The 23,581-nt window shown below is 37.5% G+C and overlaps 1 protein-coding gene and 1 non-coding gene across 2 annotated transcripts in view; both read left to right on the forward strand.

Moving 5' to 3' along the window:
* LOC114203961 (uncharacterized) overlaps positions 1-23,581 on the forward strand; it is a 50,530-nt gene that overhangs the window by 16,584 nt on the left and 10,365 nt on the right. Inside the window, exons 4-9 of the mRNA XM_088027060.1 lie at positions 962-1,033; positions 2,515-2,586; positions 3,264-3,344; positions 13,430-13,501; positions 14,072-14,146; positions 22,945-23,063. Of these exons, the coding sequence (XP_087883186.1) occupies positions 962-1,033; positions 2,515-2,586; positions 3,264-3,344; positions 13,430-13,501; positions 14,072-14,146; positions 22,945-23,063 (491 nt within the window). The remainder of the gene's footprint in view (positions 1-961; positions 1,034-2,514; positions 2,587-3,263; positions 3,345-13,429; positions 13,502-14,071; positions 14,147-22,944; positions 23,064-23,581) is intronic.
* On the forward strand, positions 1,829-1,901 carry TRNAQ-CUG (transfer RNA glutamine (anticodon CUG)). Its single transcript has one exon. It is a non-coding gene; the product is annotated as a tRNA-Gln (tRNA).

The raw sequence follows: 23,581 nt of genomic DNA on the forward strand, positions 1-23,581 counted from the left end.
ATATGATTCCATTTATATAGAGTTCAAGAAGAGGCAAAACTAAATTATGTTGTTTACAGCTGCCATATGTTAGGTAAAACTACATTTAAAAAGCGAGGAAATTGGGGGGGCCTGGGTGGCTCAGTTGGTTAAGCACCCAGCTCTTGACTTGGGCTCAGGTCATGATCTCAGGGTCGTGGGATGGGGCTCTACACTCTGTGGGGAGTCTGCTAGAGATTCTCTCTCTCTCCCTCTCCCTCTCCCCCTCCCTCTCTCTTTCAAATTAATAAATCTTGAAAAAAATAAAAAAACCCAAAAAGCAAGGAAATTATTATTAAAGTCAGGATAGTGGTTACTTCTGGGGTATCAGAGAGAGGGTTGTGATTGGAAGGGGCACACTGGGGGCTTCTAGGATGCAGGCAGGGCTTTTTGACATGAATAGTGTTACATGAGTATTTGCTTGATAATTACTAAACTGAACATTTATTAATGAACATTTTTTTAGTTCTCAAGAATATTTTTTAGTCGGGGAGAAAAAAAACCAATGGCTTTCTCTGCCACACTGCTATAGTTGTATATGGGGCTTCCGAATAGAATTTGGGAAGAGAGAGGAGGAAATGGCAGTTCTGCCAGGGTTGTTGGCACCGAGAGCTGGGTTCTAGCAGAGACTTTGTGATCCAGAGAGTAGGCTTTAAATATGCATTTTGGTGCAAAGAGTGGATAGGAGTATGTGTGTGTGTGTGTGTGTGTGTGTGAGGGGGGGTGGGGGAGAGATGGAGAGAGATGGACACAAGGAGTACATGAAAAGAAGGATTTGAATGGAAACACAGCAGAGATCAGTACTCCTAAATTAAATAAGAATTAGTGTATTTAGGGGGCACCATTACCCAGGTTTCCTCTCCCATATGGAAATTAGTCCTAGGTAGTAAATAGTTGTAGTTATTTTGCATTTTGATGCAAAAATAACCTTTTCATTTTTCAGAATTCTCAGGGAAAATTATTTGACCGAATTACATAAGGACTCATTTGAAGGCCTACTATCACTCCAGTATTTGTAAGTTAATTAATCATTTATTATGACTTTTTAGTTATCTATAAAACAAATATGGGGTTCAAATTAGATAATTGCGACAATTTCTTCTAACAATAAAATTCTACAGTTCTGTAAGTCTGTAGGGCCCCAGCCCATCTCTAGCATTAAATATCTTCTATGCATTTTCAGTTTTTTTAATTTTATATACCAGATATAGACAGAAAAAGACCCTACAGAGCGAAAGGGGTAATGAGGTCTGAGCAATTATGGACACCCATAGGAACCTTGTTTCCTAAGTGTTCATATACCATCTGCTTACATTTATATTTAGTTTATGGCTCATGGATCAAATCCCACCCATGGTCTGTCTTTATACAGCCTATGAGTGAAGAATGATTTTTACATTCTTAAAGGGCTATAAAAGAGAAAAGAAGAGAAAGAGAAGAATATGCAACAGAAATGGCATGTGGCCTGCAAAGCCCAAAATATTTACTATCTGGCTTTTATAGAAAAGGTTTCTAAAAGTTGGTTTAATAAAATGAGAGGAATTAAAGGTAACCTCAAATTATCACCTACAGGACAAGAAAATATAGAACACTTAGATTAATTTGAATGCCATTAACCCAGAATTTTTTTATAATTTAAGCTAAAATAAATATTTAAATATTAAATATTTAACTAAGCAGGTAAATTATGTAAGCAGTATTATCAATTATCAATACATATTAAGTTACCAAGAGAACAGATTAAGGATTTCAGTGTGGGAATTCTTATGCCAATATTAAAAATAGGTGTTTAAAATGATGGTTAAGGTGTGCCTGGCTGGCTCAGTTGGTAGAGCAAGTGACTCTGGATCTCGGGGTTGTAGGTTCGAAACCCACATTGGGTATAGAGATTACTTGAGAAAAATAAAATCTTTTAAAAAAATATAAAATAAGGGGCACCTGGGTGGCACAACTGGTTGAGCATCTGACTCTTGGTTTCAGCTCAGGTCATGATCTCAGGGTCCTGAAATGGAGCCCCGCATTGGGCTCTGTGCTCAGTGCGGGGTCTGCTTGGGATTCTCTCTCCCTCTCCCTCTGCCCCTCCTACTTGTGCTCTCTCGCTCGCTCGCTCGCTCTCTTTCTCTGAAATAAATAAATAAATAAACCTTTTGAAAAAAGAAATTATAATTGTATGTGGAGATAAAAACCTTGACCTCATAATCTAGAAATTGATGAGACCACAAAAGATCCTCTAATCAATTCTTCTGCTCTCAGGAGAGGTTACTTCCAAGATCTATCAAGATCTATAGTTGTGGATTTTATTTATGAAGATCTTGAAGGTGAGACTCTCTTAAGAGAGGTGAGGAGAGGGTAAGTAGAGTTAGGGGCTCTGGAAGGTTCAAGAAACAATTCCTGAGATTCAGAGTGTAGGCAAAAGCTACTTATTCAATACTGTCATCCTACTAATTAGATATCTAATAGATAATTGAGGCAATATTTTCCTTTTACTTTTCCTAGAGATTTATCCTGCAATAAAATACAATCTATTGAAAGACGTGCATTTGAACCGCTACCTTTTTTGCAGTTTATGTAAGTTACAAATATAATTTCATTATACTTGGAATTTTTGTTGAACTTAATTGTAAGCCTCTTTGTTAGAATCATTTTGAAATATGATTGAAATTTTATTAGTAGAAAGCTACTAAAATTAATGTAGCAAATCTTTTTTGCCTGTAGCAAAGATTAGTGTGAGAATTGTATACAGATCAGACTGAATCATTCTAGAGCAGTGGTTCTCAACCGGGGTGATTTTGCACCCGGGTGACATTTGGCAGTGTCTGGAAACATTTATGGTCGTCAGACTGTAGATGAGCTACGGCATCTAGTGGGCAGAGGCCTGAGATGCTGCTAAACAACCCCCAGTGCACAGGACCGCCCCTCCTAACAAAGACGATCCAACCATAGATGTCACTAGTACCGTTGTTGTGAAACATTTTTCTAGAGAAATAAAGATTACTTAACACAGTATTTATTGAACATTTACTGATTTGTATCTAATGCACCACAGGTATAAACATGAAAGTATAAATCTTTCATGCAAAATTTTTTTAAAAACTATCTTCCATAGTGAGATTTCTTCAGTGTATGGAGAGAGTATTGAGGTTATGTTTCATCATATGTAAATTGGAATCACTGCCAAAGGATAAATGTTCTGAAAGAATATCTTTTGTTCTTCTTTTGCTTGTGTCTTTTTTTTTTTTTTTTAGAAATCTTGGTTGCAATTTACTCACAGAACTGAGCTTTGGAACATTTCAGGCCTGGCATGGAATGCAGTTTTTACACAAGTTGTAAGTGAAATAGAAAATGAATACATGTAAAAAAAAAAACTATGTGTAAAAACACCATACAGTTATTGGTTCAGTGGGTGTAATAAGCCTAGTATGAACTCTGAAAAGTATGTCTTAAAATCTATTCATTTCTTCAAATGAGGAAACTAAGGTACAAAGAGGCCAAGAGACTTGTCTGTCTCATAAATGGCACACTCCGCTTTCTCTAGTACTCAGCTTTGGTGTGGGCAATAAAAGACCCCAAGCAAATAACAGCCAAATCAGCATTATCCTGGGACTCCATGACAATGATGCTTCTCCAATAGGTGCATTGTCCTTGAAATTCCACTTCTGAATTTAACTTTGATTCCTGCTCATGTGCAAAGTTCCTAACTGCTTGAAGACATGCAAAATAAAGCTTCGAAGAACTAAGTTTAGCACGGAGTTGTCCAGGGAGCAAAAGTGTGGGTCCTTCCTCATCCATCAGCTTCTTTTAAATGGTAAAGCAGAAAGAACTCCTGAAAACTTACCACAAGGCACTTCTCTCCCCAGTCACCCAGAGCAAAAAGTATATACCTCTGAAGTAAACTATCCGGGGGCAGTAGGAACCTTTGAGGTACGGAAAACGATGCGTTTATGTTAAGTTGTAGTGTGGGAAAATGTTCATAAAGAACATACATTGCTGTAGCCTAATTTCATATGCTTTCTTTCCTGACTGTTCTTCAGTAAGAAGCCTGTTATTCCCTTTCAGCTGGAAAATTCCGTGATTTCTCTATGACATATCAAGTCATAGTGGGTATGTTCAATGGCCTGAGGGGCAGTTTAGACACAAGGTGAAGATCTTCCTCTAAACCTGACTTTGGAAAAGACTATCTTACCTGTCTCGTGGTTCAGAAATACAATTTCACACCGTTTATTGTAGAATGGATGAAGGTGTTGAGGGTGTGTCTGGAGCTGAGTAACTGTTGCCGCCGACGTCCATCTGTAGCAGCCTCCTCTCTCCTCTCAATTTGCTGATGCCTCACTCGTGGAAGGAGTCCTCAGGGTCAGTTTTTTGTTTTGCCAGCACAGCAGAGAACAGGCTCATTGGGTTTCTCCACCAAGAGGTATAACGTCTCAAACTCACCACCTTTACTAAGCACGCTATAACACCAAGAGTCTCTTACGAGAGTCTGAATTTCATTATAGTTAGGTGGGCAACATAGGAAAACATCGGGTGGAATCAGGTGATAAAAATTCATGGATTCACTGAAAAACATTCACCGAGTGCCATGCCCACCACGTGTCGACGCTGTACTAAATACTGGGGGTGCAAAGAAGACTGCCCCCAAGAAACTTTCATACCAGAGGAGGAAGATGGGTGTTGAGGGAAAAGCACACGGGAGTCATGCGGGCATCTGTACAGCAGGGTCACAAGGTGGGGGGGTGACAAAGTAGGCAACGGGTTGCAGGATAGGAAAGATTCGTAATGGATGAGGCAACAACTTGTTTGTGTTGAGTTTCTGCGTGCATCTTAAATGACAGAAAAAGGTAATTAAAGAACCAGAGCTAGCTGGCGTTGAAAATAAATTCGTACACATGTCACATGGTTTGAATAGAGCTGCTCTACTGAAACGAATTCACGGTTCCTTCTGAAAGAAATCACAATATAGTAAGTGTGTATTGGGGGCGAGGCTCCTTTGTTTGGAGCCACATTTTTCTAATAGACAAAGCTAGTCCGCTTCAGGAAATGTTTGCCATAGTGAGATATAGACTTTATTGCATCTCTTTTCAAAGGCAAGTTGCCAAGGGAAGATGCTACCCCTTGAATTAGGTCATGTTATTACCTATGTGACATATAACCTATGTCTCTTGGAGTTGGTTTCTATAAGTTGAAGCGATATTTTCTCTGGCATTAACTTAGTCTGTGAAACTTAGAGGCCCCAGCTGAGGTAGATTTATCTCAAACTTACGCTTCAGGGCTCCTCATTTACACAGGCCCCTTCCAAGGTCTTGGGAGGGGGTCCTAGCAATTTTTTGTATTCATAATTTTGCATGCTTTTAATAGAGAGGATTTCCCAAAGTAGATGAGGTTCAGGCCCCCCAAGATCCTTTATTTACCCCTGGGTTTCAGGTAATTATAACTCAGGAAGTTTCTTGAGTGAAGCCTCTAAGTTATTGATAAACACAGAGTGAACTAGTTAGCAGTGTGGTAAAGTCTATTTTGAGTGGGCATGGCATTCGGTGAATGTTTTTCAGTGAATCCATGAATTTTTATCACCTGATTCCACCCGATTTTTTCCTATGTTGCCCACCTAACTATAATGAAATTCAGACTCTCGTAAGAGACTCTTGGTGTTATAGCGTGCTTGGTAAAGGTGGTGAGTTTGAGACGTTATACCTCTTGGTGGAGAAACCCAATGAGCCTGTTCTCTGGTGTGCTGGCAAAACAAAAATCTGAAACCCACCTCAAAGACATTCCAAGAACTTATTAATAAGGTACCACTTTCGGGGGTTTCTGTTTCATTTTGTTTCAATAAGCTACCACTTTTTGAATGGTAGTAATAATCATACCTCTTTCAGATGAAATCAGGAATGAAATATATTATGGAAAACCAGCAGTGGTTGATAATCCTAAATGTTAAGTATATTTTTTTTTTTCTGACTTTAAAGTGCTTCTCCTTCATTTACCTACACAGGTCCAGACTGATGGCTTATTTTTTTTTTTTAAGATTTTTTTTCTTTTTTTTCTTTTTATTGTTATGTTAATCACCATACATTACATCATTAGTTTTTTTTATTTTTTTAATTTTTTATTGTTATGTTAATCACCATACATTACATCATTAGTTTTTTTTAATTTTTTTATTGTTATGTTAATCACCATATATTACATCATTAGTTTTTGGTGCAGTGTTCCATGATTCATTGTTTGTTCATAACACCCAGTGCTCCATGCAGAACGTGCCCTCCTCAATACCCATCACCAGGCTAACCCATCCCCCTACCCCCCTCCCCTCTAGAACCCTCAGTTTGTTTTTCAGTGTCTGATGGCTTATTTTTTAAAATTCTTTTAGTCACACTTCATTGGTTCTAACAGTACAAGCTCCATGATTTTAGAAACTGAAGGACTCTACAATGTAGAGGCCTCTACCTTATCCACGTAGATCACATCCGCATGCCGGCTTGTCTGTGGTGCATCAGTCTTGTGCCAAGAACATAAGCACTAAGAGAGAATGAGGAAAATCTAAGCCTTACCCCTACTGAATTATTTACCCCACTATTGAGAATACCATTGAGGTAGTTGTGGCCACACTGTGAAGGCAAATCGAGCTGCAGTCACAGAGACACCCTAATGCTCCCCCGTCATCCAGTATCGGTTTCCTTTAGACGGCTGTGTGCACACACAGGTTTATACACTGCAGGGTATCGTCATCACTTTTTGCTATGTACTGGAAATCCTGGCAGCTTCTTCTCCGATTCAGAAAGGCATAAACGTTCAGGATGAAAATAATAACTCAGGTCTGTCCTTTGAGGGAACTTCGGGTGGCTGTTTTATTATTTTCTATTTGTAATAGTTCAAAAGGTTTGACATAGTCCTACCCAGCAACTACTATACTTTCCTTCTCCCAGCCGCATCTTATTCTTCCCACGTACCTAACAACATATCTTCTTTCTCTTGGAAGCAGAGTAGTTCTTCCTCTGCCCCATAACATTTCTTTATTACCTACCTCTAGTAGGCACTTACTGTGTTCCAGGCAGTAGGCTAGGGACCTTTACGTATTGTACAAGCAAGATAGTGTGCCCAACACTCTCAGATAGTGCCTGGCTCATGGGAAATGCTCAATACATGCTCTCTCACACTATATCTTATTTTCATGTTTCCAACAGCTCTTGCAATGTGGATATTGTTATCCCCACTTTGGGGACGAGGAAATTGAAACTCAGAGACATTGGGTCACTTGACTAGGTTCACACTGTTCATAAGTGGCAGAGCCGCCTAGGAGCTTTGCAAGTAAGGCAGCTCCTCATTCCCTTGGAGTAGGAGCTGAATGATGACTCTTTGGCGTTTTGTGCGTTGTCTCTTGGAGTTGGTTTCTAACTGGAATAGGACCTTTAGAGCAGAGAGCTCCTTTTCCCTATGGCAGTCCCATGCTTCTGGAGCTCCTGGCCATGCCACCTCTGGGCATCCCCAGATTTTCTGCTCACTGCCCAGTGCAAATGTAGCATCATTATTACTAGGCACCTACTCTGTGCCCAGCCTTATGTGAGGTGCTTTGCACATGCTCTTTCATTTAATCCTCAGATTGCCTTATGAGGTAAATGGTGCTAAGTGAGACTCAGAGATGTTTGTTACTCCAGTCACTTCACCAGGATGTGACAGCCAGAATTCAAACCTAGGTCTTCCTGATTCCAGGGGCCCCTGCTTCTTTTGCTGTTCCTCACTGCCAGGAACTCTTCTTCAAAGCTATTCTCAGAACTTTGATTAAAATATAGGCCCACCATTTCAGATTCTTTAGACTTCGCCCTCCCCCACCCCGCCCCGAGAAAGGACTTACGTCATGAAGTTAGATGTATTGAGGAGCTTCACAGGGGGGGTCATGTTCTCGTGGCTCATGGACCTATGTAGATGAATAAAGGAAAGGGGTTACTCCATCCCCAAGTACTTCAAACATACTAGAACAGGTTCTAGGTCACTCTGCTTATTTCTTGGACTGCCTTCCTCCAAGGAGCCAGTTTTCCCTGCCTGCCTTCGGATTCTAGCATAGATAGTTTGGAGTTGGTCCTATTTTAAATTTATTTTCACTGCCTGCTTTGGACATGTTTTCAGCTAAGGCTGTTAGGATTTCAGTACATTCAGGACAGTGATGACATGCTTCAGTCCTCAGTTCTTCTCTGTCTCCTCAGTTAATAGAAAGGAAACATAGCCCATCTGTCTGGACCTGTATAGACGAATTTGGAGGAAAAAAAATAACAGGAAAGAAATGTTCCCTTATTTTGTGAGCTACCTTTAATCTGTCCCATTGTTCTACAGCAAAAGGCTTTTGCAAAAATACTTGAGTTTTCCTCTTCAAATAAGGCATATTTTTAAAAATCATTTAGAGCAATATTCCTTCAACTTTGATTATGAGACAGCCTTTGAAGCCTCATAACTGTTGTTATGTTTTACTCCTATAAAGATTAAGTCCGTGAATATCAAAAAGCTGATGGACTAGGAGTCAGCACACTTTTTATCTGTAAAATGAGGGAATTGAACTGAAAGGGAAATGGTCTCTAGTGTGATGTCCTCAGTGCCTCTAAAACCATTCGTTTTGTGGTTTGTAGAAAAACAGTTACTGTGGAGTCCCCCATATGTAAACTGTTGGGTCACTTCTCATTCTGTCCTTCCCCCAGGCACAGCTTTCATGAAGGAAAGACAGCACTAAAGACAGGAGGAGGAAATAGGATAATTTAGAGTGGCCCTATATTTTGGTTTCACTAGGGATAAACGCAGGATGTTAATCTCAGTAGGACAAGGGCTGTCTGGTTAAGAGGAAACACTGAGCTGATGGATACAAGGCCATGGGTGAGCACCCAGGAAAGAGTGGAGGGTTAGAGAACTGAGATAATTTGGGGGGGAAGGATAACTAATTGCTAAATGGTTTCGGCTACATAACGCATTATAGTCATTTTGGAAAACAGAGAAACATGCACAGGTGGAGGAACTCACTTGCACAGAGCCCACCAATGAGCTTATAGATTTTAATGCCAATTTTTTTTTTCAAAGCAAAGGACATCCAAAGCCTCAAAGTTGAGGAACTGTGCTTAACCAGACGTGTGACACTCACATTCTTCCTCTTTATAACATTATCTTATTCAATATTAACTAGTGTTACAAATCCAACATGTTAATGGTACTGAAAAAAATCTAGACGAATGGGCTAGAATAAGAAGAATAGGGGAGTTTCCAAGGCAAGAACAAAAATGCATGGTTCTTCCCACCCCCTACCCCCCCACCCCCCACCCCCCGCTGCCTCCCAACCCCCACCCCCGCCCAGAAAAAGCATGGCTCCCAGCCTCACCATTGGCACCCTCCGACCTCCGTTGTGGAAGAGTCTGAGCCTTTACTCCCCTTTTCTCCACCTACCAACACATTTGGTCTTCTGACAACTGGTGCTCTATTTATCACAATATGGTTCTTTTTTTGTAAATGGACATAGAATCCACATAATATAATAGGCAACATTATAAAGTATACAGTCCAATGGTATACTTTGACAGACAATAGTCAGCACTAATGCCAAGGTATTTCCATCAGCCCCACAAAGAAATACCATACCCATCACCTGTGACTCCCCATTCTCCCTTCCTCCCAGGCCCTGGCAACAACTAATTTACCTTCTGTCCCTGTAGATTTGCCCCTTCTGGACATTTCGTAGAAATGTGTGTCTAGCTTCTTTCACCCAGCATGTTAGCTTCGAGGTTTATCCATGTAGCATGTCTCAGTACTTCATTCCTTTTTAAGGCTGAATAATATTCCCTTGTATACATACATCACATTTTGTTCATTCCTCAGTTATTAGATATTTGGATTGTTTCCACTTTTTGACTATTATCAATAATGCTGCTGAGTATTCATATACAAGGTTTTGTGTGGACATAGGTTTTTAATTCTCTTGGGTACATTCCTAGAAGTGGAATTGCTGGGTGATGTGGTAACTCTGTGTTTAACCCTTTTGAGGAACTGCCAAACTGTTTTCCACAAGTGACTACACCATTTTATGTTTCCACCAATGTATGAAGGTTCCAGTTTCTCCATAATCTTGCTACCACTTATCATTGTCTGTTTGTTTGGTTATAGCCATCTTAGTGAGTGTAAAGTAATATCTCATTATAGCCTTGATTTGTACTTGTCTAATGACTTAAGACATCGAGCGTCTTTTCATGTGCTTATTGGCCATTTGTGTATTTTCTTCGGAGAACCATCTCTTCAAATCCTTCGCCAATTTAAAAATTTGATTATTTTTCTTTTTATTGAGTTGTTAGAGTTCTCTATATTCTGGATATTCTGAATACTAGACTTTTATCCGACATATGATTTGTAAATGTTTTCTCCCATTCTGTGAGTTGTCTTTCACTTTTGTGATAATGTCCTTTGAAGCATAAAAGTCTGTTTTTTATAAAGTCCAATTTATTTATTTTTCCTTTGGTTATTTGTACTTTTGGTGTCATGTCTAAGAAGCTGTTGCCTAATCCAAGGTCAGAAAGATTCCTAGTTTTATACCTTGAGCTCTTCCATTTAGGTAGTTGGTCCATTTCGAGTTAATTTTTATATATGGTATGAAGTGTAAGAATCCAACTACATTATTTTGTATGTGGATATACAGTTGTCCCAGCACCATTTGAAAAGACCAGTCTTCCCACACTGAATTGTTTTGGCATCCTTGTTGAAAATTAATAGAACATAAATGTGAGTATTTATTCCTGGACAGTCGGTTCTGTTCCATCGATTTATATGTCTGTTCTTTTTTTCTTTTAAAGATTTTATTTATTTATTTGACAGAGAGACACAGTGAGAGAGGGAACACAAGCTTGGGGAGTGGGAGAGGGAGAAGCAGGCCTCCCGCCAAGCAGGGAGCCCAATGCGGGGCTCGATCCCAGGACCTTGGGATCATGACCTGAGCCGAAGGCAGACACTTAACGACTGAGCCACTCAGGCGCCCCTATGTGTCTATTCTTATGCCAGTATCACACTACGATTACTATAGCTTTGAATTGGGTTTTGAAACCAGGACACATGAGTCTTCCCACTTTGTTCTTCTTTATCAAGATTGTTTTGGCTATTCTGGGTCCTTTGATTTGATGTATGATTTTTAGAATTAACTTGCCAATTTCTGGAAAGAAGTCAGCTGCGATTTTGATAGGGAGTGTGCTGAAACCGTCGTTCAATTCGGGGCATAGTGCCATTTTAACAATATTTTCTTCTAATCCATGAACGTGGCATATCTTTCCATTTATTTTGATGTTCTTTAATTTCTTTCAACAATGTTTTATAGTTTTCAGTGTAGTCTTGTACTTCTTTGGTTAATTTTTTTCCTAAGTATTTTATTCTTTTTAATATTGTTACACATGGAATTGTTTTCTTAATTTCATTTTGGACTACTCATTGCTAGCGTATAGAAATACAGCTGATTTTTACACATCGATCTTGTATCGTGCAACCTTGCTGACCCCATTTATTAGTGCTAAGTTTTTTCCTACGTTCCTAGGAATATGTCTTGTGGTCTTCTGGTTTCCCAGGAATATGTTGAAGCATTTCAAAGTCTCTGTGGACATCTTATTTCTCAGCTTTTTCCTTTTAAGCTTTTTGGTTAGGCTATTTTTTTGTCCCTCCTGTTAATCCATTGCCTCACACGACCACCAGGATAAAACCTTTACCTGTAATTGCTTTTTAAAAATGCCCCTTGAGAAGAAGAGGCTTTTAGCATTGTGCAGCTCTCAGTGAGGTCAAAGACAAGCTTTTCAAGTGAGGTTTTCCAGGGAACCCACTATACAGTTAAAACAATGACAGCTCTTTGAAAATGAGGCTTTAAGGAAATCCAGCTCCATTTTGCTCCCCCGGGATGTGGGCTATTTTTCAAGGTGACCATCAGGATAGAGAGCAGAGGTCTAGGACAAGTTAAAACAACAGATCTCACTGTTCTTATAGAAATTAGTTTTTATTTAATAAATGCTCTCTGGGTTGCTGCAAGCCCGTTGGTTAAATTTTTCAAACTTCTAAAAAAGTTAATTCTGACCATTTTTGCCAGTTTTTGTCATTGTTGTTGTTGCTTTTATGAGAGATGAATTTTCAGATGTCCTCACTTTCCCATTTTAACTGATTTGCCTATAACATGGTTTTAAATCTCTAAAGTCTCAATGACCATTGGCTAATTAAACACTTAATCATGGGAGACGATTAGAGAAAAGGAATAAAAATAGAAAATGTAATTCTCAGAGAAGCTCTCCCAGATGGAGAGATGAAGTTCAACAAAGTATATCTATATTTAGTGCTCTCAAAGTTAAGTTGAAGGTAACACTATTTTTAAATCCCCTTTGCTTCATACGAGTTAAACACAGGCTTTGAAGTCAAAACTTGAATTCAAATTCCAGCTCTGCTTCTGACTCTCTTGACAATCTAGGACAAATTACATAACCTCTCTGTACCTCAGTTTCCTCATTGATAAAATGGGGTAATGATCGTATCTATCACATAAGGCTATTGTGAGGATTAAATGTGAAATGCGGATCACAGATACCTTACAGTCCAATAGCATTGGTTGTGATGATTATCTTTCTAATATTTGGCAAAAGTACAGCAATGATTCTTGAGTAGAGTCAACCTCAAGGAAGATTTTCTTTTCTTTCATCCTATTTCTTTCACCTTTTTTGTTTTTAAAGCATTGAGAAGAAAATTTATTCAACATTTTGGAATAAAAACTTGTGTCAAAGAATGACAAAATGTTATTTACTTATTCAACAAACATTCATTAAATAACTAGTAAATAACAAGCACTATGTCAGGCACAGGGACAATGACAATCAAGTATGGTCCCTGCCCTCAAGGAGCTGACCGTCCAGGAGATTGACAAGGAAATAGGTGATGACATGCCATGACAAAGGCTGTGATACAAGGGTACACGGAACATGTGGTGGGAGTATAGCTTTCACCAGTTCCTCCTACATTTAGCCCCTATTGTTTGGCTCCAAAACTGAGGAATTGGTCCTCTTTTTGTCTTTAACTGGGTGGTTTAAACTGTGGAATTTTTTAAATTTCTAGAGATAAGAGAAAAGCACCTTAAATCATGGAGGACACTAGAAATAGTATTTCCTACAGAGCCAGGGCTTCCTACTAGTGTAGTCTCTTCTGGGGTTTTCAACCTGAAAAGTTCTTTGCCATCCACTTAAAAAAAAAATGTTTTTTCTCTTTCCCACTTTATCGTTCAGAGACCTGGGTAGTTCCCAAAGGGAGACTGCTTTACAGATTTATAGGCAAAGGCAGGAAATGATTACTTTTAACCTTCAAGTCCCATACCAAAAAAAGGAACATAAACTTTCATGGTAGTTGTTGAAAATGCAGATAATTTTAATTCCATTGCATTTTTCAGAATTCTCAGTCGTAACCCTCTGACAACTGTTGAAGATTCATATCTTTTTAAATTGCCGGCATTAAAATATTTGTAAGTATTACAACAATCTCATGGCTCATGAGATGATTTCTGCTGTTTTTTAAAGATTAAGTGTTTTGCATTTTGGTTAAAAAGTCATAATTTAAATTTAACTGGGTTATTGAAATAAGAATTATTGGCAAAGAAACAATGTGTATAGGCAAGACAGCCTGCAGAGGAAGAAAGCAGTATTGAAGAACACATACAGATATGGAACATGCAGATGTACGCAGAAATATCATTTATCATGTATGTAGAAATATCATTTGTCTCAAAAAGCAAAGTGGAATAAGATGTACATTATTTTTAAAAAAAAGATTAATCAAGAGAGGTGGATGCAATTGAGAATGAGAAGTAGGATAATGGTAAAAAGAGATTGTACTGTTCATCACCACGGGGATTAATTTGATGATGCACATAAATTTAAATTTCTTCAATAAATGTTCTCTGAAATTATTGTCCATAGCAAGTTAACTCTTGAGCTGGCTTGACGGAATTTAACTAATCACATGTTGTTAAGTCTCTTTTTAAGTATAGAATTTTTGTGTTGGGTATCATTCATGTTTGGACTTTCTCCTTCAGAGACATGGGAACAACACAGGTGTCACTTCCAACAATTGAGAGCATCCTCATGATGACCCTTGAATTGGAAAAACTGTAAGTTGATTTTTCTTATGTTTATTTTCACTTAGTTGTTTATGTTTGTTTTATTCTTTTCTTAAGTCAGATTTATTGAGGTATAATTTTCATTAAATAAAACTTACTCTTTTTAAGTATACCGTTTGATGAGTTTTGGCAAACATATAGTTACGTAACCACCACCACATCTGAGATTCAGAACATTTTTGTTTGCAGTCAGTCCCCTTTTCCCACCATCAGCCCCTGGCAGCCACCAGCCTCATTTTTGTCCCTGAGGTTTTGCCTTTCCCACCATGTCTTATAAATGAAATCATACAGTATGTAGTCTTTTGTGATTGGCTCCTGTCACTCAGCATAATCCTTTTGAGATTCATCCAGCTTGTTGCATCTATCTGCAGTTCATTCCTTTTTATTGCTGAGTAGTATTCCAGTTGTATGGATACACAAGTTTGTTTATGCATTCATCAGTTAATGGACATTTGAGTTGTTCTTAGTTTTTTGGCTATTATGAATAAAGCTGCTAAAAGCAGTCACGTGCAGGTCTTTGTGTGAGCGTATGTTTTCATTTTGGGGGAGGTAAAATACTTAATGGTAGGATGGCTTCATCATATGCTAAGTGTATATTTAACTTTTTAAGAAACTGCTTACCTGGGGGCACCTGGGTGGGTCAGTCGGTTAAGTGTCCGACTCTTGATATCGGCTTAGATCATGATCTCAGGGTCGTGAGATCAAGCTCCCAGTTGGGCTCCACACTGAATGTGGAGCCTGCTTAACATCCTCTTTCTCCCTCTTCCTCTCCCCGCACCTCCTCACCCCTGGCTCATATGCACCCACGTGTGTGCTCTCTCTAAAAATATATTTGACAGAGAGAGAGACAGCGAGAGAGGGAACACAAGCAGGGGGAGTGGGAGAGGGGAAGCAGGCTTCCCGCTGAGCAGGGAGCCCGATGCGGGGCTCGATCCCAGGACCCTGGGATCATGACCTGAGCCGAAGGCAGCTACTTTAACCACTGAGCCACCCAGGCGCCCCATGTACAGATACCTTTTTAAATGATGTGTCCTTCAAATCCATTTTTTCTTTTCCTTTTCTTTTTTTTTTGACATTTATTTATTTATATTAGACGAAGAGAGAGAGTGAGTGAGTGTGGTGGGGGGAGAGGCTGGAGGAGATAGAGAGAGAGAATCTCAAGCAGACGCCCCGCCAAGCATGGAGCCTGACTCAGGGCTCAATCCCACAAGCCTGAGACCCTAACCTGAGCCAAAATCAAGAGTTGGACACTCAGCCAACTGAGCCACCCTGGCACCCCCAAATCCATTTTTTAATTGGATACATATTACTGAGTTTTAAGAGTATGTTATATATTCTGGAAAAAGTCCTTTCTCTCAGATAGGTGTTCAGCAAATTTCTCGCCGGTTGTAGTTTGTCTTCATTCTGTTCTATCTCTGAAGACCAGAAGTTTTTAATTTTTAAATTTTGATGAACTCACCTATTTCACCCATCCTCCCACCCCCTGTCCTCTCTGGTATCCATCACTTTGTTCCCTATAATTAAGAGTCTGTTCCTTGATTTGTCTCTTTCTCGATTCGTCTCTCTCTTTTTTTCCCTTTGCTCATTTTTTTTTGTTTCTTAAATTTCACATATAAGTGAAATCGTATGGTATTTGACTTTCTCTGACTGACTGACTTCACTAACATTATACTCTCTAGCTCCATCCATGTTGTTGCAGATGACAAGAGTTCATTCTTTTTTATGGTTGAATAATATTCCATAATTTATATATATGAATCTTCTCTTTATCCATTTATCTATCAATGGACACTTAGGTTACTTCCATAATTTGGCTCTTATAAATAAGGCTGCAATAAACATAGAGATGCGTGTATCCCTTTGAATTAGGGTTTTTGTATTCTTTGGTTAAATACCCAGAAGTACAATTAGTGGATCATAGAGTAGTTCTATTTTTAATTTTGTGAGGAACCTCCATACTGTCTTCCTCAGTGGCTGCATCAGTTTGCATTCCCACCAACAGTGGTGGTTCCTATTTCTCCATATCCTCACTAGAATTTGTTGTTTGTGGTTTTTATTTTAGCCATTCTGACAGATGTGAGGTTGATATCTCATTGTGGTTTTGATTTGCATTTTCCTGATGATGAGTGATGTTGAGCATCTTTTCATGTGTCTGTTGGCCATCTGTAGGTCTTCTTTAAAAAAAAAAGATTTTATTTATTTATTTGAGACAGAGCACAAGCTGGGGGAGAGGCGGAGGGAGAGGGAGAAGCAGACTCCCCGCTGAGCAGGGAGCACCCTGTGGGGCTTGATCCCAGGGCCCTGAGATCATGACCTGAGCTGAAGGTGAACCTTTAACCGACTGAACCACCCAGGTGCCCCTGTGTGTCCTCTTTGGAGAAATGTCTGTTCATGTCTTCTGCCCATTTTAATTGGATTGTTTGGGGGGTTTTTTGGTGTTGAGCTGTATAAATTCTTTATATATTTTGGATACTTAACCTTTATTGAATATGTCACTTGCAAATATCTTCTCCCATTCAGTAGGTTGTCTTTTAGTTTTGTTGATTGTTTCCTTTACTATGCAGAAGCTTTTTATTTTGATGTAGTCCCAATAGTTTGCTTTTGTTCCCCGTGCCTCAGGAGACATATTTAGAAAGATGTTGTTAAAGCCAATATCAGAGAAATTACTGCCTGTGCTCTCTTCTAGGATTTTTATGGTTTTAGGTCTCACATTTAGGTCCTTCATCCATTTTGAGTTTACTTTTGTATATGGTGTAAGAAAGTGGTCCAGTTTCATTCTCTTGCACATAGCTGTCCAGTTTTCCCAACAACATTTTTTGAAGAGACTGTCTTTCTCCTTGCATATTCTTGCCTCCTTTGTCGAAGATTAATTGACCATATAATTGTGAGTTTGCTTCTGGGCTTTCTGGTCTGTTCCATTGATCTATGTGTCTATTTTTGTGCCAGTACCATACTCTTTTGATTACTACAGCTATGTAATATAACTTGAATTGTGGAATTGTGATATCTCCAGTTTTGTTTTTGTTTTTCAATATTGCTTTGGTTATTCAGGGTCTTTTGTGGTTCATACAAATTTTATGATTGTTCTAGTTCTGTGAAAACTGCTGTTGGAATTTTGATAGGGATTGTATTAAATCTGTAGATTGCTTTGGGTAGTAACCATAGATCTGCTTTCTGTTACTCAAAATTGGGTTGCATTTTCTAGAATGTTATATAAATGGAGTCATGTGGTAAGTACTCTTTTCTAACTGGCTTCTTTCATTCACCGTAATTATTTTGATTCATCCATGTTGTTATGTATATCAATAATTCATTTTTATTGCTGAATAGTATTCCATTATATGAATATGCCACAATTTATCTGCTCACCATTGATGGACATTTGATTTGTTCCAATTTTTGGCTATTAAAAATAAAGCTTCTATGTGTGTACAAGTCTTTATATGGATACATACTTCCATTTCTCTTGGGGTAAATACCTGGAAGTGGATGGCTGGTTCCTATGGTAAGGGTGTGTTTAAGTTTTTAAAAAACTATTTTCCACAGTGGTTGTACCATTTTACATTCCCACCAGCAGTGTATGAGGTTTCCATTTTCTTCACATGTTTGCTAATACTTGCTATAGTAAGTGTTTTTAATTTTAGACAGCTGAACAGGTGTATAGTGGCATCTCAGTGTGGCTTTTATTTGCATTTCCTTTATAATTAATGATGTCAGATATCTTTTCATATGCTTATTTGTCTTTTGCCTACATTATTATTGAATTTGGAGAGTTCTTTATATATTCTGGAAAGAAGTCCTCTATCAAATATGTAATTTACTAAGTATTTTCTCCCATTTTGTAGCTCGTATTTTCATTCTCTTAAGGGTGTCTTTGGCAAGATAGAAATTCTTAATTTTGATGGTGTCCAATTTATCCATCTTTTTTTGTAGGCTATGCTTATGGTGTCATATCTAAGAAATCTTGCCCAACACAAGGTCTCCTGTGTTTTCTTTGAGACGTTTATAGTTTTCGGTTTTATATTTAGATCTTTGAACCAATTTGAGTTCATTTCTATATATGGTTTGGATTGATGTTTGCTTTTTTGCATATGGATATCCAGTAGTTCCAGCACCATTTGTTGGAAAGACTATCCTTTCTCCACTCAACTGCCTTGGAACCTGAAAATAAGTTATCCATATCTCTTTCCTTCTGGACTTTCTATTCTGTTTCTTTGATCTGTTTGTCTAAATTTATACTAATATCACAAAGTCTTGAAAGTGTAGCTTCATAAGTCTTGTAATCTGGTAGCGTTAGTCCTCCAATTTTGTCTTCTTTTTCAAAGTTGTTTTGGCTATTCTAGGAGCTTTACATTTCCATATGAATTTTAGCATTAGCTTGCCAATTTCTACAGACAAGTCTGGTGGGATTTTTATCTGTAAATCAATTTGGGGAGAATTGACATGTTAACAATACTGAATCTTCTGATCCATGAACACTTTATGTCTCTTCATTTATTTAGGTCTTCTTTAATTTTTCCCCGGAATATTTTATAGTTTTCAGTGTGTAAGCCTTTTACATCTTTTCAGACTTTTCTAAGTATTTTATACTTTGGATGCTATTTTTTAATGATGAAATTTTTTAAAATTTCAATTTCTAATTGTTTATTCCTAGGTATTAGAGATAAATTAATTTTTTGTATATTGATCTTTTATCCTACAAACTTGAGAAATTCATTTATTAGTTCTAGTATCCTTTTTATAGAGTCCATCAGGTTTTCCCCATAGATAATCATTTTATCTGCCCATAAAGATAGTTTTGCTTCTTCCTTTCCGTTTTGAATACCTTTTATTTCTTTTTCTTGCTGTATTGCGCTGACTGGAACCTTCAGTGTACTATCAAATAGAAGTCATGAGAGAAGACTTCCTTGCCTTTGTCCTGATCTTGGAGAGAAAGCATTTGTCTTTCACTATTAAATATGATGTTCGGGTTTTTTCTGTAGAAGTCTCTTATCAAGATGAAGTTTCCTTCCATTCCTAGTTTGCCAAGGGCTTTTTTTTTTAATTTGTAATCACGAATGGATGTTAGATTTGTCAGATACTTTTTCCCCATCTATTACAATGATTGTATAATTTTTTTAGCTTATTAACTTGGGTAAATTACATTGATTTTCAAATATTAAACCAATCTTGCAATCCTGAGATAAACCCCACTTCGTAATGTAGCATCTTTTCATATATTGTTGGATGTGATATAGTAAAATTTTGTTTAGAATTTTGTATCTGTGCTCATGAGAGATATTGGTCTGTTGTTTTCTTTTCTTGTAATGTCTTTGTCTAGTTTTGATAAAGCAAAAGTTGGCCTTAAAAATGAGTTGGGAAGCTTTCCCTGCTCTTCAATTCTCTGGTAGAGTTTGTGTAGAATTGGCATTATTTCTTCCTTAAATGTTTGGTAGAATTCACCAGTGAAGCATGTGGGTTTGAAGCTTCTATGTGAGAAGGTTGTAAAGTACACATTCCATTTCTTTAGTAGTGCTATTTAACTTACATCTTTATTTTTGAGTAGTTTATGTCTTTAAGGACTCTGTCCATTTCATTCTGAATTTATTGATATGAATTAGTTTATAATATTCCCTTATCCTTTTAATATATATAGAATTTGTATTGATGTCACCCCTCTCGTTTGTGTTGTTGAAAATTTGTGTCTTCTCTTGTCTTTTCTTGATCAATATGGCTAGAGGTATATCAGTTTTATTTATCTTCTCCAAAAACTGTCTTTTCATTTCACTGACCTCTCCATTTTTCTGTTTTCCATTTTATTTCTGCCTTGATCTTTATTATGCTATTTCTTCTCCTTACTCAGTGATTAATTTTCTTTTTCTAGTTTCTTAAAAGTGGACGCTGAGGAAGCTGAACACTGTGTTAGCAACATCCCACATGTTGACATGTTTTCAGTTTCAGTCAGTAAAAAGAAATAGTTCTTAATTTCCCTTTTGCTTTCTTTTACCCACAGGGTTACTGAGAAATGTATTGTTTAGTTTCCACATATTTGGAGATTTTTCAAATCTGTTAATTTCTAATTTAATTCTATTGTGGTCACAGAACATATGTTGAATAACTGAAATCCTTTTAAATTTATTGAGTCTTGTTTTATATCCATGTATTCTGGTAATAGATGAGAATATGGTCTATTTTGGTAAATATTATGTGTCTACTTGAAAAAAATGTGTATTCTGATGTTGGGTGGAGTGATCTATAAATGTCAATTAGATCAAGTAGGTTGATAGTGTTCAAGTCTGCTATATCTTTACTGATTTTTTATATTTTTTTCTGTCAATTATTGAGAGAGGGGTATTGAAATCTCCAACTATAATTGTGTATTTATTTGTTTCTCTTTGCCATTCTCCTTAATATATTTTGAAGTTCTTTTATCAGATGCATAAATATTTAGGTTATGTCTTTTTTATTAGTTGCCATTTCTATCATGATGGAATAACCTCCTTTATCCTGGTGATATTCTTTGCTGAAATTGACTTTGTCTTATAGTAATATAACCACTCAAGGTTCCTTTTGATTTGTGTTAGCATAGCATAATTTTTTCCGTACTTTTAACCTACTTGTATCTTTCTATTGAAGATCATTCTTGTAGACAGCATGTAGTTTTGGCTTGTGCTTTTTTTATCTGGTGTGACAACTCTATCTTTTAATTAGGGTGATTATACCATTTATATTTAATGTAATTATTTCTATGATTACATTTAAAGCTACTGTCGAATATTTTCTATGTGTCCCACCTGTCCTTTGTTTCGTTTTGTTTCTCTTTTTCTTCCTGCTTTTGCGTTGACCGAGTACCTTTTTTTATTTTATTTGTTGACTAATTAGCTACAACTCAGGTTTTGTTATTTTAGTAGTTGCTTAATGGTTTGTAGTGTTCATCTTTAACTTACCACAGTCTATCTTCAAATGATATTATATGATTTTGTGATTGGTATAAGAACCTTACAATACATAGCATACTTCCATTTTTCCCCTCCTGGCCTTTGTGCTATTGTTTTCATACATTTTACTTTTACATCACACCATATTATTTTTTTTGTTTAACCAATAAGTTAACTCTTTTATTGAAGTATAGTTGATGTAATATTAAATTAGTTTCAGATGTACAACATAGTGGTTCAACAATTATATACATTATGAAATGCTCACCACAATAAGTGTATTACAGTATTATTGACTGTATTCCCTACATTGTACTTTTCATCCAGTGACTTATTTATTTTATAACTGGAAGTTTGTACCTCTTAATCCTTTTCACCTATTTTGACCTTATCCCCACCCTCTCCACTTTAGCAACCAGTTTGTTCTCCATATTTTAGAGTGTGTTTCTCTATTTTTTGTTGTTTGTTCATTTGTTGTTTTTTTTAATTCTACATATAAGTGAAATCACATTGTATTTGGATATTTAAATAGTAAGAAAAGCCTTATATATTTACCTATGTAGTTACCAGTTCTAATGTTCCTCACTCTTTTGTGTGGATCCACGTTTCCATCTGGTATCATTTTCCTTCCGCTTAAAACTATTTCCTTTAGCACTTCTACAGTGTAAGTCTACTAGCGATGAATTCTTTCAGTTTTTGCATGTCTCAGATAGTCTTTGTTTTGCTTTTGTTTTTGAAAGATCTGAATATAGAATATTAGCTTGATAGTTGTTGGGTCCCCTCTCTTCACTGCTTTAAAGACATTGCTCTACTGAGTTCCATTATTTCCAACAAGAAATATGTTGTCATTATTATCTTTGTTTCTCTATACGTTGTGTGTGTGTTTTTTTCCTTTGGCTGCTTTTAAGATGTTCTCTTTATTGATGGTTTTGAGTAGTTTGATTATGATGTGCCTTCATGTAGTTTTGTCCATGTTTCTTGTGCTTAGAGTTTATTGACCTTCTCGGATTTGTGGGTTTATTGGGTTTGCCTGTTTGGAAAATTTTAGGCTATTATTTTTTCAAAATTTCTTATATTTCCTCTCCTTCATTCACTCTAAGTACACATATATTAGGCCACTTGAAGTTGTTGCACAACTCACTGAGTTCAGTAGAGGCATGGGTTTTTTAGTGTGGGTTTTTTTAACATATGAAACACAGTTATAACTTTTTTAAAAAAATTCACTTATTTGAGAGAGAGAGAGCATGAGCGGGTGGGGCAGAGGGAGAGGGAGAGATCATCTCAAGCAGACTTCACGCTGAGCTAGGAGCCCAATGTGGGGCTTGATCTCATGACCCTGAGATCGTGACCTGAGCTGAAACCAAGAGTCAGATGTTTAACTGACCGCACCACCCACGCACCCCAGTTACAACAACTTTTTAAATGTCGTTGTCTGCTAATTGTAACATCTGTGTAGATTATGGGTTAGTTTTGATTGATTGCTTTCTATCTTCAGTATGGGTCATATTTTAGACTTATTCAGACTCTTGTTAGAAATCTACCCTCTTCCTGTGTGCTCTCAAGCCAAAGGGAGACTTTTGGGTTGGAAGGAGATACTTCTGAATTCAACTACAGATCAGTGCCACCCAGTTCTCATCTCTATCTTATTCTAGGCATACCATACCCCCTACCATCCTTACCTTTCTGTGGACACCTCTGTCCTTCTATTTATTTACAATATTCAAGAGCAGCAATGGGCCAACTGGTCCCTACCCAAACATCCAGGCCACATGCCTCAAGAATTCCTTTTTGCACAGCCCTGTGATGCCCTTGGCCTGCCTACTCAAGTAACTCCTTTACCACTAATTTAATTCTCTGTGTTTCCATGTATAGGATTTTACCTAGCCGTATGGCCTGCTGTCTCTGCCAATTCAAAAATAATATTGAGGTTGTCTGCAAGACAGTCAAGCTGCATTGTGACAGTGAATGTCTGACAAATGCCACACATTGTGGTGAGTCTGAATTGCCTCATGGTAAATTTTTAAATTTTTATTTTATTTATGTTTTTTTATTTTTAATCAACCATGATAAAATTTTTAACTAATGATGTCATTGCATTATTTTTATTCATTCAGAGTCAAATCCCTAAATCTCTCTTTTGTTAAGAAAGATTTATTTATTTATTTGAGAGAGAGAGAGCACGCGAGTCGAGGGAGGGGCAGAGGGAGAGAATCTCAAGCAGACTCCCCGCTGAGTGCGGAGCCCAGCGCGGGGCTCGATCCCATGACCTTGAGATCATGACCTGAGCCAAAACCAATAGTCGTATGCTTGAGCCACCCAAGCACACCTCAGATCTCTAAATTTCTAAGAACTATTCCTTTGTTAAAAGTCAGATTCTCAGTTATGTTATTAAATTAATTACCCCCAACTGAAAAGTTGTTGATAGAGTGCCTCACAGTTTGTAAACTGATTTTATATGCATTAGATCTCAGGTGCCCTTTGTCTTATAGGACAGGTGAAGATACATTTT

Source organism: Eumetopias jubatus, unplaced genomic scaffold (assembly GCF_037043125.1).
Source record: "Eumetopias jubatus isolate StellerSeaLion01/CBP00866 unplaced genomic scaffold, mEumJub1_p1.0 scaffold_10, whole genome shotgun sequence".
Lineage (NCBI taxonomy): Eukaryota > Metazoa > Chordata > Mammalia > Carnivora > Otariidae > Eumetopias > Eumetopias jubatus.